The sequence below is a fragment of the Bolinopsis microptera genome, chromosome 7 (genome assembly GCF_026151205.1).
Source record: "Bolinopsis microptera isolate Bmic1 chromosome 7, MBARI_Bmic_1.0, whole genome shotgun sequence".
NCBI classification, from domain to species: domain Eukaryota; kingdom Metazoa; phylum Ctenophora; class Tentaculata; order Lobata; family Bolinopsidae; genus Bolinopsis; species Bolinopsis microptera.
Genome location: NC_087078.1, coordinates 6,317,972 through 6,332,361, shown reverse-complemented (window position 1 = coordinate 6,332,361; position 14,390 = coordinate 6,317,972). Strand labels below are relative to the sequence as shown.

Here is a 14,390-nt window from a genome sequence, read left to right as displayed (position 1 = left end):
CTGAAATAAAGTAATGTTGATAAATTAAGCTGGGTGTGAATTTCATAAGCTCGACTTGAAAAACAGAATTTGCAACAAGGTGGTTACCATAAAGCACTCTCTTCTGCATGATGGGGACTATTTAATGTTCTGCATATTTAGGTGTGACATTCCTCACCCACAATTTGCAGCCTTTGTATATGGGTGGCATTGAACTGAACCTGCCAGACTAAACCTCAGTTTGATCAGTTCAGATATAATAAACCAAACTAGCCCCTATCCTGCCAAAGAGATCTTCACTACTGATATTCCATCCCAAGATTTTGTTAACAACACAAAAGAATCTGAGGAGTCTTTTCTTTCCAAGTTAGAACCGGTTTCAAGACAGGGTCCAGAATAAAAAGTGATTTGGTAATATGTGACTGACACCTAATGGCAAATGGCTTGACCAAGGGGTAACACGATTCAGGTGTAGACAAGCCTAGCTGTGTTTGGGGGCTTCATGACTAAACAGCTCCCTGCAGTCAATTGTATGTGCTCGAGTTGGCCTGTTTCTAGACTAATTAGTTTACTGGGACGAAAAATAATGCCTCTTTCTGTAGTTGAAACACGTGTAGTGGTAACACGATCGCCTCCCAAGCAGAAGGCCCGGGTTCAAGTCTGGTCGGATGCAAGTCGGACAGTTATCAAGCTGTGATTTGGTGCAGCTTCGGCTGGTGATACACACTCTCTGGCTCGAAGGACTAACCCCCATACAGCTAGTATAGTGCCTCGGCACAAAGTGGCTTAGGGTTACTGAAAAGGAGATAAGCACCTCAGGCCATACCAACTTGTGGGAGAGACCTGCCCTTGTATCTTGTATTGTGTATAGTCTATATTTGATTGACGATGTCAACCCTTCCAGATAAGATCGTTGCTCTGCTCTGCGAAGCAAGAATGCTAGTTTGCGACTAGGCTCGTCAAAGCGTCGAAGTCCTCCAAAGTCTATATACAGCAAAAGTATTTTGAGATTAGCAGATGCGATAGGTTTCTTCCCTCAGGGATCTTTTTCTTGCCTATAATTGTAATACTGCTATTTTTTCAGAAAAGGAACTAAGTCAAAATCTTCGAAATATGGCAATAATGGTATCAAAATTTTCAGTCAAAATTCTCTACAACATGAACTACATATTTTTGTATAGAAACGAAAAATCGTCAAAGAATGAAGTCCAAGATTTTCAAAATCGACTAAAAATTGCTCAAAGAATGTTGGAGAAAATGGATTTATAGTAATTAGACTCGATTTTCAGTGCGCACGATTAAAAATTGCTCGCGCAATAACAAATATGCAATAGAACAGGACAACTACAACTCACCTCAACAATGGAAACGTCTACAAGAAGATCGACATACCACAGGATAAACTGGGCAAACAAAAGTACATAAACAAGTTAACTAAAACTCTAGAAGACGATGTTAACTCAACATTCAAGAACATTGCCAAGAGTCGTAATCTCCCTCAAGATGTTACTAACCTGTTAATGAGCCATCACACCACCCTCGCTACTGCAAGAGTGATGCTTAAAACCCACAAGTACACAAGTGATGAGATCAAGACTCTTAACCCTGACACAATGAAAACTAGACCTATTGTTTCAGGCTGCAACTCCCCTTTCCACAAAATCCTTTGGTTCGTCTGTCACATCCTATCTCCTCTGATGAATCTAGTACCTTCTCATTTGAAAAACACTCACGATTTTCTTCGAAGGATTAGAAACATCACACCAAATGATCTGAAGAGTCTTACTTTCTTTACAGCAGACGTCGAAGCTTTATACACCAATATCAACGTACTAACAGCAATAGAAGATGTCATGGAATTTGCCAAAGAAAATAGACAGTCAATCAGTACATACGGTCTCCATCTCTCTGATTTACAAGAACTACTAGAGACAATCCTAGGAAAGTCATATTTTGTCTACAACAATCAAGTCTACCTACAGCTTCTTGGATTGTTCATGGGAACCAACCCTGCACCTATACTAGCTACTGTCAAAATGTGGAAACTGGAAAAACTTTCAGTCTACGTAGACCTGAGGATAACACTGCCCACCTACAGCAGGTTTTACGACGATCTAAACGGAGCCACCACCAACAGACGAAAAGCTCAGCAACTGTGCAACCTCATCGAACAACAAGATCCTGACAAAGTAAAATACAATTTTAAGTAAAATACAATTTTTATTTTCCACAGAAGAATCAATACATATTGAATTATAAATATCCGATAAATCCATTAATAATCATTAAAAGTTGCTTTGTCATTTGTAAAATCAAAAACGAAAAGCCGTACGCTGAACTGTGAACGCGCGCGGCGCCTTTTCTGCAGCTGCCTAGCTTCAAGCTTATAGCCGCTAACATCAAAGCCGCCGCGCGCGCCCAGTGCTGGGGTGCATTCTCATTAACAATTAAACTTGGTCAAAGATAGTTATATACAATTCCTAAATTAAATCAATAATCATGTTAATATGAGTATTCAACACTACTCGACAACAAATATTTGCCGGCCCATCAACAATTCAGTCGCCGAAACAAAAATCAAATGTTTGCTTTTTCTCTGTATTTTTTTGACAAACTTATCAAACTAACTGTAGACTACCCTGACAATCAGAACGACTTTGTTCCCTTCCTCAACACGGAAATAAAGATCGACTCAGATGGAATAGTACATTCTAGACTCTACAGAAAACCACAGAAAAAGCCACTCACCCTCCACTACAACTCTCATCATACAACACGTACAAAGAATGCTACTGTTGAGAGTATGTACAACACCGCAGAGGCAGTCTCTAACAACAGAGAAAACGAGAAGTACTCAGAAAAGATGATAGATAAACTTCTCATCAACAACGGCTACACTGATTGAGTCTTAGAAACCATAAAGAACAAGAGAAAACGTAGAAAGAGAATTAATCAGAAAGTACAGAACAAAGACCAAGACGGAGCGATTCTCAAACTACCCTATGTTAACGAAGCTACTAGTCGCAAATACAGAGATGCTGTCAGACGTAGTGGACTCCACATCAAAATTGTCGAGAAACCTGGACGGAAACTGAAGGATCTCCTTACAGACTCCAGACCCCTTGACAAGAAATCCTGTACAACATCAAACTGCAGAACATGCGCAGCTTTAACCGATGGAGAATGCACCACAACTAATACCGTCTACCACATCACTTGCGAAGTAGACAATTGTACCGAGAACTATGGTGGGGAAACATACAGACCGATCAAGTGCAGGTTCGACGAGCATTACCGTAGTGCGGCAAATCCAACAGCAAAATCTTACGAAGATAAGCCACTAGCAAAGCACTACAGGGAAAGTCACCCTCAGCACAAAGGCCCCCCAAAACTTAAACTTCAAATCGTAGATAGAGGAACATCACTCATCAACAGAAAGATTAAAGAAGCCCGATTTTTAGTTGAAAATAAACCAACACTCAACGATAAAACAGAGTTGAACAATCTAACACAGTTTTTAGTTGAGTGACGTGTAAATAGTAATATTCTCGTTTAATTCTTTTATCTCTTTTAATCTTTTATCTCCTGTATAACGTCACGCTATTCGTTAATTTTCAGATGAGCCCTATTTGATAAGTTTTGTCAGTTTTATGTTCATATTTGCTCCGATTTCGTTAAAAACTATTTACGGTTGATAACTATTTTACAGTTATATATTTTGTTTGAAATAAATTTCGTCGTCAAATTTTTAATGAAAAGAATATTCAAACAATATACACATAATATAGCAATGGCCAATTGGCTGACTATAAGGTCATGGCCTGAACTTTAATAGTCAAGTGATGCTAAAGCAGAGCACAAATATGTAATAAGTTAATAAATAATATTTACTTATTACTGTTATTTGACTTATTATATGTAATAAGTCAAATTTTTAATGTGAATATTGATCGTTATAATTGAATTAATACTATTTCAGAATATGAGTATGACGTAAAAATGTCGATACGTTATTCAGCTATTTATTTCCATTAGAATCTGTCATCACTGAGTCTATTCAGAAACAATCAGAAATTTGAATAAAAGAACTATCAAATCATGAGACTCAAAAACACTACACGAATCCACCAGATAGAATTTACAATTAAACATAATATATATGCACTCAGTGGCGTAACTTAGGGCCCCGCAGACCCCGCTGTGCGGGGGGGGGCGCCGTATAAGGGGGGGCGCAATTTCCTGAATTTTAGGCCCTTTCACTGAAAAAACGTCTTGTTTGTGTATTTCCCTGTCCAATTTAGCGTTCGGTCGACGCGAAAAAAATATTTGGGGTACCCTGTTTTGCTTCAGGGGGGCGCAAAAAGCCTTAGGGGGGGGGGGGCGAGAAAAAAAGTACCCGACCTTTTTTTTTTTTTTTAGGGACACAAAAAATTTTAGGGGGGCGCTTTTCGTCACTGAGCGGGGGGCGCCAACAGGCAAAGTTACGCCACTGTATGCACTGACCTTTACTTTGAAATTTGAGCAGTTGCAGTTATATTGAAATGTCAATTGCCGAGAATGTTGAGTTTAAGTATAACTTTTAGATCGAGTTTGTTTTCATCAAAATATTGATAAGTTAACTTTATATTACGGACTGAAATTTTTCAAAAATGTATGAGTTTGCCGAAATATGGGCATAAGCGTACTGTCATAATGCATTTAAAAAACATGTATTAAAAGATTATATTTAAATTTACCTAAATGTTTGTAGCTAGGCTTTATATATGCGTTACTGGCGTGCATTCAATAATTCTTTTTGCAACCACGACTTCGTTAGATCGGCAAAATGCGTTGGAGGACTTCGCCACTTCGACGCGCCGAGCAAATTATCACTTTTACTTTGCATGATCGACATTGTAGCGCGATGCACTACTGGGTCGCGCGCGCATCAAATAATGCTCCTCGCAACCATCGGCAGATCGGCGAGATGCGAAGGATTGACATCGTCAATCAAGATCGACATAGTTCATTCGTAAAGCGACAATCTGGAAAAATTGACGTTGCTTCGTCAATTAACCGAACTGTTCATATTTGACAAAATAATTTAATAAAATACATTGACGGCCGATGTTACTCGTCTAAATTTCTTCGAAGTAGCGCGCGCCGCTTTCTGTCCGATATCAAATGCTATGAAGTAGCGCGCGCCGAGCCAAATCATCAATCATGATTAGTAAAATACAAAGATCCTAACTTGAAAAATATTTATAAGGCTTAAACTTATTTTTTCTAAAACAAAGATTTTTATTAAAGGGCCGAAACGTAATAAATAGAAAGCAAGTAAATAACAAATTTTAAATTTTGGTATTTATTAAAATATTAAAAATCAAATCATGTACCATCAAAATAAATGATAAAGCTGCTGCACGTTGGTTGGCTGCGGGCTGCCTCAATAAATAAATAATTTAAGCTTATGAAGCTGTAGGTTTACAACCTACCAGGACGCGCGCCGAGTTGGACTCCAATATATGGAACAACTATTTTAAGAGTATCACCCGTTAATTATATGAAGGTGCGCCTTAATTATACTCTGACTGTTGATAAGAAGAGTTTTGATATTTATATAGACTTATCAAGATGGCTTAATATCTGGATTCTGAAAACCACAAATGTTGACTTGTCCGCGGGCGCGGAACGTTTTGAGTGAACTCTCAAGGCCACACCATTAACCATGAGGTTCGCCGGCGCTAAAATTATCATAGATATCTAACTACGGTGTACGAGGAGGGCCACTAATAAAAAATATAGCACTTTCGAAAAAATATACATTTTTTAGTATGAAATATATAGAAAATATAGAAAATATAGAAAATATATAAAATATAGAAAATATATAAAATATATAAAATATATAAAATATACAAAATATATAAAATATACAAAATATATAAAATATACAAAATATATAAAATATATAAAATATATAAAATATACAAAATATATAAAATATATAAAATATACAAAATATATAAAATATATAAAATATACAAAATATATAAAATATACAAAATATATGAAATATACAAAATATATAAAATATAAAAATATAGCATTTATAAAAAAACATACTTTTTAAAAAAAAGTACTTTTTTGTAAAACGTACATTTTTTGTAAAACGTATATTTTTTAGTGGCCCTCCTCGTACGACTCGTGTACGAAAAGGGCCACTAAAAACGTACGTGATACGCGCGCAGTCACCTATTAAATTTGCGTATGGAGTTCGCGGCTCGACAATATTTGCCAATAGATGACAGCCAAACCTCACCATATGCTTCATGCATTAGAGGCCGATAGTGGCAGAATGTACACTGTCGCCGATGTAGACAATTTTTATTCCTAATGTTATTTTATTAAACTAAGACTCGTGCTGATTAGGCCCGTCAAGTATAGAATTTTCAAAGTCTATTGTAACGGCTACTTCCCCTGTTGTCTAAGAGCTCATTCAGATATTTTCAAATAGGCGGTGGTATCATTCCGGGATCAACCATGGGAAGGGTTTTGCAAGTTCCCCTCATTTAGGTTGGTACGCAGGAGCTTTAGCTGGAGTTTTGTCTTATATTTTAAAGGTTTTAGAGGTATGTATCGCAGCATTGCTGTACTATTCTTTGAATAGTTTCAATTCAATTAGGTTTACTACCAGCGTGTACGTAAAATATTACATGTTTTTGAGAATTTTCTTATATTTCCGATGTAAGATAATATCAAATTTGTCCGAAACCAGAAACTGGCCCGAACAAAGTGTATCACCCGGCAAGGGGCCGTTAACATGTTACGTAAGCGTATCTCTGTCTATTCTAAATACATAAATCCTTCCCTCCCGAGTCCCGAACATAAGCAAATTTAGACATTTTATAGAGGAAATGTATACACGTTATGACAATACCAGGCCCCCCTCTTGGCGTTCACAACATGTTAACGATCGCTACCGCCGTATTTTAGTGCTTTAGAGACATAACAAGTAAAAATGATTTCTTTGAAAACGCACAAACATAGTTCTGTATAAAATACAAAATATAGCTCGAAATAAATCGAAAGTTACTCTCAAAGTTAGCTATACTGTAAAACACCTTAAAATGAATTTCAGATCATTTTAGTTTGTAGATTAACATCTGAATTCTAGAATCGTTTAATTATTCAACAAATTTATTTACAAATCCTTAATACTATAATCATATGTATAATATTGTTGTGGTACTACAGTCACTTTCGGATTATATCCCACTTTATTGGCATATCAGTTTCCTACCTGACACAATAAAGTACTAGCATTTTGATTCTGATTATATCCCCTTTCGGGTTTTATCCCGTTGATAACTAATATCCGTTTCCTCCCAAAACGGGATATAATCCGAAAGTGACTGTACTCGAAACTTTTTAAGACGAAAAAACTTTCTGGATTCAAGAATTTTCGGCGATCCGCCTTTATCAGATAACTAGCGCAAATTTGTGTTGATGAAGTAGATTTGTAAAGTTTAAACCTTTACAAAACAAATTTCCGCTAATTATCTGATGAAGGCGAATCGCCCAAAATTCATGAACAAAGTTTCTGTCTCGAGTACCGCAACAAGATTATGTTTATCTCCGACAGGGCGATGCTTGCAAGAACTGAATATGTATTAAACTAATATAAACAGTTAAATATACACCATTTCTTAGTTACTAAAACGCTTCTTCCTGAGTCTAGAATGTTACTTGCAAGTTCTGAGTTCATCTTGACTGATTTAGTTTGTTCTCACTCGACTAGAATAATCAAATATTGTGTCAAAAGTATCGGGATCAGCTGTCGTAGTTTACAGACTATAAAACATCGCTGTAGAGAGTTGTACGGAATTGTGGATATCTTGGCAGTATAAATCGTCAATCGCAACATTCGGATATCTTAGTACCTTTTCCTGAAGATATACAAAGTTCTAAATGCAGTTCTTTAGCTTTTAAACTTTTGGGGGGGGGGGGGAGGGCAAGCACATCTTTGCCCATCAATGCCAATGCCCGTTTTGCCAAAAACTGGGAACGTTTTGTGGCATAAATGGGCATGCCCATGCCCATTTTGCCGATCTCAGGGTCAAAATCGTAAAATCATGAAAACATTGTTTTATACCATACCCCACTCAGCTAAAATGGGGGGGGGGGGGTCCAACCCGGGCTTTCCCAAAAGTCACCTGTCGTAGCTCCACCACCTAGTCCGAGGCCCGAGCGCCAGCCCGAATGCCAGCCCGAGTGCCAGGCCAGGCCCCAAATTCAGCCCCTGCCCGAGCCGAGCCCAGCTCCTCCCAGCCCGAGCTCTTTCCAGCCCCAGCCCAAGCTCCTCTCCTAGCACAAGCCGCAGTCCGAGTTCTTCCCAGCCCAAACTACAGCTCCTTCTGAAACGTTGAGCAATAAACTCCCTCGTGTTAATTTTCTTCTTTAAAATTATACAGAGTGTACCGTACTTGAAAGACACATTTTACTTTGAAAGTTAGCTTGAATAAGTTTGCTTGAATATGGCAATAAAGATTCAACTGATTAATTAACCATGGTTTCACCTTCCATAAGAAATCTTCTGTATTGATGCAGGTGTCGACATGTAGACAGTACTGAGTACAGTGCTGTAACCAGTAATCGGCCCTGTTCCGTTGGCACGTTTCTAAGCACCATCTTCCTACAAATGAATGTGAAAGACCTTTAATTACTTAATTCGAAGATACTGTAGTATGTGATTTTCAAATTTCATCCCATTTTTATGCAACTGTTATACTAACTACTTCAATATACCTATGTAAAATCACGAATAAAATGTGTTTTTGTAAAATAATTGCTGCTTTTAACTTAAATTTAATGTGGCATAATACACGACAGGTAACATATTCAGGATTCATGCCATTTCTAATGTTAACACATGCAACTGTTAAATACTAAATACTTCAATATGTAAAAATCAAGACTAAAATGTGGTTTTGTAAAATAATTGCGGCTTTTACTGTGGCAAAATATACGGCAACAAACATATTCAGGATTCATGTCATTTCTTATGTTAACACATACATCTGTTAAATACTAAATACTTAAATTTGTTTAAAAATCACGGCTAAACAGTGGTTGTGCCGTATTAAAAAATGTGGCTTTTAATGTGGCAAAACTCATAAAAATCAACATATGCAAGATTCGTACAGGATATTTCCAAGCCGAAAAAGGATTAGATTACAATTCACTATTAATATTATGTTTAAAACTTCCAACGTTTATATGGTATATCTAGATATATCTAGATAACCATGACTTTGAAGCTCCTTTTAAAAAACAACATAGAATCGTGCAGTCAAAATGATTTAATACTAGTACAAAATAATTGCACCTTTTAACGGGGGCCGGGGATCAGTGACTTACTGTATGACACAGGGTGGGTGCGAGTCTTTCGGATACAAAAATCAGTAAGTCCCCCGGGAGAAACTGAGGCAGAAATCAGCCCAATATCACGGAAAATTGGCTTGAAACCGTTTTAGAAGGAAATTCTCAAAATTATTCGCTGCACTGACGCTCGAGAACAAAATTTAAAGAAAATTCGAAAGTTTTTTGTTTGTTGTTGTACATATGTTTGATCATGGTGAGTTCTCAATCGTGTCAAAGCGTAACAAAGTAAACGAATATTTATTTCGAACGATATTTCGCGGGATTTCCGCTTTATCAAGTTATATACCGGGTGGTTTTTAATATTGGTTCCCTCCTTATATGGGCATGCATATTGCACAAATAACATACGCTGTGTTACCATCTGTCCCAGGTAGTGCAACTACCTGGGACAGATGGTAACACAGCGTATGTTATTTGTGCAATATGCATGCCCATATAGAAGGGAACCAATATTAAAAACCCCCCTGTACAAGGTGTGTTACGCTTTGACACGATTGAGAACTCACCATGATCAAACATACGTTCTTACCCAATCGTTCCGGCATTATCCGATTAATATTGTTGTACAGACCACCAATGAACACTTCGAGATGATTTTCCAAAAATAATTTACTAATATCTAGTTTGGGTGCCTACTTTATTTCTCTTATGAACCCTGACCGGTGTCCAAATCAGTAAGTTTCCTTATTTAAGGCCAGAGGGAGGAGGGGTGGGGTAAAAACTTTTTTTTCTTCAGTTTTTATATATTTTATAGAGCTCTGGATGCTAAACAAGTAAGTGAAAAATTATGCAAATCCCACCTTCCGTTCCGAAGATATTGTGTGCCAAGGTTTGATGTTTACCTGTAATTACATTGCACTCAAAAACTTTTTAGGTTTCTCAGTATTGGGCTAAACCAAGGCAAGCGCAGGGCTTGGCACAATTGTTTCTTGGGCAAATACCTAACAAAGTGGTGCAGCGTTTTATGTTTAATGATTTGGTTCTCAAAGTATGAGTTTAACAATGTCAAAAAGTAGCGAATTTCCTTAGGGGCCGTTCACATATTACGTAATCACTTTTTTGACCATTTTTACCCCCTCTGTAATCAACCGTTAAATGTTAAATGTTAAATGTTATTATGCTTAGACCCCCCCCTGTGAGGAAAATTAACGTAATCATGGCTCGATCCCCCCCCCCCCCCCCCCCGGGAACTCAAAGTTCAGTGAATTTCTCGATTATTCTTACGAAAATAAACAATAGAAAGACTATTAAAATAGCTGGGAGCTTGATTGTCAAGTCAAATGTGCTCATTTATAAGATGATTATAGTCAATCAATCCTGTAATCGACCGTAAATAGGACGATTTTTGTGATAAATTGATTACGTAATCAGTGGGCCAATCCCCCCTCCCCCGTAATCAATCGTAATCATTTGCCAACCCCTCCCCCCTCGGATGATAACGTAATATGTGAATGACCCCTTAGTTTTCAACATTGTTAACCTTATAAATTTAGAAACAAAGCATTAAAAATAAAACGCTGCACCACTTTTTTAGGTATTTGCCCAAGGAAAAATTGTGCCAAGCCACAAGCCCTGCACTTGCCTTAGTTTAGCCCAATACTGAGAAACCAACAAAGTTTTCGCACGCAATGTAATGAGAGGAAAACCTCAAACTTTAATGGGTGATATCTTCGGCACGGAAAGCCGGATTTTAATCTTTTTCACCTTCCTATGCAGCATCTAGAGCTCCATAAAATAATATATGGAAACTGAAAAAGTGTTAACTCTACGGAGGGGGGGGGGGGGGGGGGGCTTGCCTACGATTTTTGGGCGGGTGTCAAAATATAAACATAGAAGGTGAAAATAAGGTAGTCCCAGGGAGTAAAATAGGGGGTGGTAGGTGTTTCGACAAAAAAATAGGAAAATATCACTAACTTACCGCATATGTCATGCAGTTAGTCCCTGATCCCCAAATACAAGCAAACAATACAAGCAAACAACATGATGATTATAAATTTTACCGTTTAATAGTTCAATTACGTTTAACACGCTTTCTGATAGTTGGTAACACGTTTTCTGATAGGTGGGAACAGTTAAAGGCCCAGTGCCAGAACGGTGCATATGTCATTGCAGACATGCTTGATCAAGAACTTGTTTATGGCATTGACTCCCAAATTTCCTGCACAGAACTCCCATGAAGTGCTGTTGCCATACGTGGCTACCTCGGTGTCTGTAATAAACAGGTTGTTCTTTTCACGGAAAAACTGCACATCCAAAGGCATGGCGGTTTTCCCCGAATCGAGCCACACAAAGTGCACAAAGGCCTCTGTGAGGTCCGATTCGGGGGTACCTGGATAAATTATCTCGCCATCATTGTTGATTGTTTTCGTGATTTTACCTCCAAAAAACCTTTCTATTATTATTGGGAAGGTTATTCCCTTGGCGAACTCTGGTGTTGGGGTCTGGAACGACTGGCCCAAGCAACATTCTATTGCACCGAGAGTCAGCTGCAGTACCGTATCTGGAGGAAACGACTGGTTAAACCGCCCCACCCAGTGATTACATAGTGCTGCTATCTTCACTGTTCGCTGAGTCATTTCATCATAGTTCGATTTGCAAACATTCTCGATGCAATTTCGAATGTTTTCTGCTGCTTTCAAGTGCTTTAGCACAAACTTTCCGGTTAGGATTGGTGTTTCTATTTCAAAGGCATGTACTACTTTGAAGGTGCCTACTTCCCGGAACCCCTCATCAAACTTTATTGCCCCTGTAGCCACAAAGCCCAACCTTAATTAGTTAATTACCCTAAATTTGTATTTATTTGGCTACTCTTGACTATTTTGCACGAGGAACATGGTTAGATGAGTCTAGAGGCACATAAATTAGTCAAACCTAGTGGAAATTGATATGCGAACTTTTATTTGTTCATAAGGAACAACGTGATGAAAACAGTTTTCAAATTGACCAAATCTGTAAATAGTTATGGCAATGCGCACAATAAAAATAAAGTGATTTTTTGCGATTTAGGGCTTGCCATTTCCTATATAAATGCGCGCGTATCACGTACGTTTTTAGTGGCCCTTTTCGTACACGAGTCGTACGAGGAGGGCCACTAAAAAATATACGTTTTACAAAAAATGTACGTTTTACAAAAATGTACGTTTTTAAAAAAAGTATGTTTTTTTATAAATGCTATATTTTGTATATTTTATATATTTTGTATATTTTATATATTTTGTATATTTTATATATTTTATATATTTTATATATTTTGTATATTTTATATATTTTGTATATTTTATATATTTTGTATATTTTATATATTTTGTATATTTTATATATTTTGTATATTTTATATATTTTATATATTTTCTATATTTTCTATATTTTATATATTTTCTATATTTTCTATATTTTCTATATATTTCATACTAAAAAATGTATATTTTTTCGAAAGTGCTATATTTTTTATTAGTGGCCCTCCTCGTACACCGTACTAACGCGCATTTAGGAGACGCGCAAAAGTTGTCACTGTTGGCATGGTTTGGGCGAGCGAATTAGTAAGAGCCGATACAAGTAGGTTTTAAGTTGAAGCTGCATATTTTATAGAAATCACTATTGTTGAAACTATCAGAACGCAGATTATAAACAATAAATAATGGACAATATACTGACGACAATATCAAAAACTTGAGTGGCGTATTGCATTTTCCGAATCCTTTTTAAATTTTACCGAACTAGGCTCATTCGACCCAATTACTCACGCTTCATGTATAGCCTGATAATATTTATTTGTTTTATCCTCTAGCAAGCATTCTTTGAATCAGATGTCGCATTTATTATAAAAGAACCAGCAAATCTCCGCATTATAATTTTTGTGTGCCAAGTTTATAATATCTAATCATATAATAAAATTGATCCAATAATTTAAGATGAACGGTATATCATAGCTCATCGTTGTTCCAATTCGATTGATTGAAATAATTTAAAAATCAAATTAGCTTTGGTAGGTATGGGGTTTAGCGCTTGACTAATCGTCTTGACTAGGAAATTCAAACAATATACACATAATATAGCATTGACCCTATATAAAAATTCAATATGAAATTCAATAAAAAATCTTAGTAAATTTTATAGAAACTCTTTAAGTAGTATAAGTAGCCAGTTCAATTTGTTGGCTTTAAATTTATATCTAGTTCTGATATTTTAACAGCGCTATTACTTTTTATCTTTAATTTGATCCTTCGAACAGCTGTTGAGCAATGAAACGCAAACATAATCTTAGCAAAATGAATATATTTCTTTTATCTTCAGCATTTAATCAGTCACATAATCTGAGAATATCAATGGTTAGTTTGAAAATGTCAAAAATTCTCATCAAAAATGTAGTAAAGTCTCAAAAAATTAATTAATTAATTTAGCATCTCGTCAAAATGGAATAGTTTAAAATCGGAACAAAATTAATGGCATATACTATAATAATGTGGAGTCTACAGTAGTTCATTAAATCAAAAAGACGCAATTCAAAGACGCAATTACTTTTTATCCCTCTTTATCCTCTACGAGCTATAATTGTTGTTCTCAACAAGTCAAATCTTATTCTTTAAATGTCATTGCCTCACTGTATCTTTGTCCTGATTTTCTAGACATTCTATCAGCTAACTTTTTGAAAAAAGTATTTGCTTCTCTTCCCATTCCACCTGTTGTTGATAGGACTATATGTTTCGTGTTCTCTTGAATAATCTTAACTTTCCGAACAAATGGTATAAAATATTGTTCTTTGTGTCAGCACTATTTTTTTCTCAAGTTTCCTGATATGAGATCGTTTTTACCGCACCAAAGTACGTTCCCATGGTACCCACATGAAACTGTAGGATCTATATCTCCTACTACTGGAGCAAAGTACTGTTTTGGAGCCACCACTCAAATGATTTTTTGAGGTCCAGCCCAAATTTAAAACCACCAATTTGTGAGTCAATTTGGGTGTTTTTCTCCTTCAATTCTATTTA

At 36.6% G+C, this 14,390-nt stretch overlaps 1 protein-coding gene and 1 long non-coding RNA gene across 2 annotated transcripts; one reads left to right on the top strand and one right to left on the bottom strand.

The window, feature by feature from the left end:
* The first annotated feature begins 411 nt into the window (after positions 1 to 411).
* On the top strand, positions 412 to 3,508 carry LOC134818639 (uncharacterized). Its single transcript, XM_063828277.1, has 4 exons — positions 412 to 434; positions 1,319 to 2,168; positions 2,630 to 2,829; positions 2,920 to 3,508. The coding sequence occupies exons 1-4, from the start codon at positions 412 to 414 to the stop codon at positions 3,506 to 3,508; spliced, it is 1,662 nt and encodes a 553-aa protein (XP_063684347.1).
* Positions 3,509 to 7,093: 3,585 nt separating this feature from the next.
* LOC134818402 (uncharacterized) lies at positions 7,094 to 10,473 on the bottom strand. Its single transcript, XR_010160649.1, has 3 exons — positions 8,538 to 10,473; positions 8,175 to 8,375; positions 7,094 to 7,907 (listed from the first exon to the last, which is right to left on the bottom strand). It is a non-coding gene; the product is annotated as an uncharacterized LOC134818402 (long non-coding RNA).
* Positions 10,474 to 14,390: the final 3,917 nt, after the last annotated feature.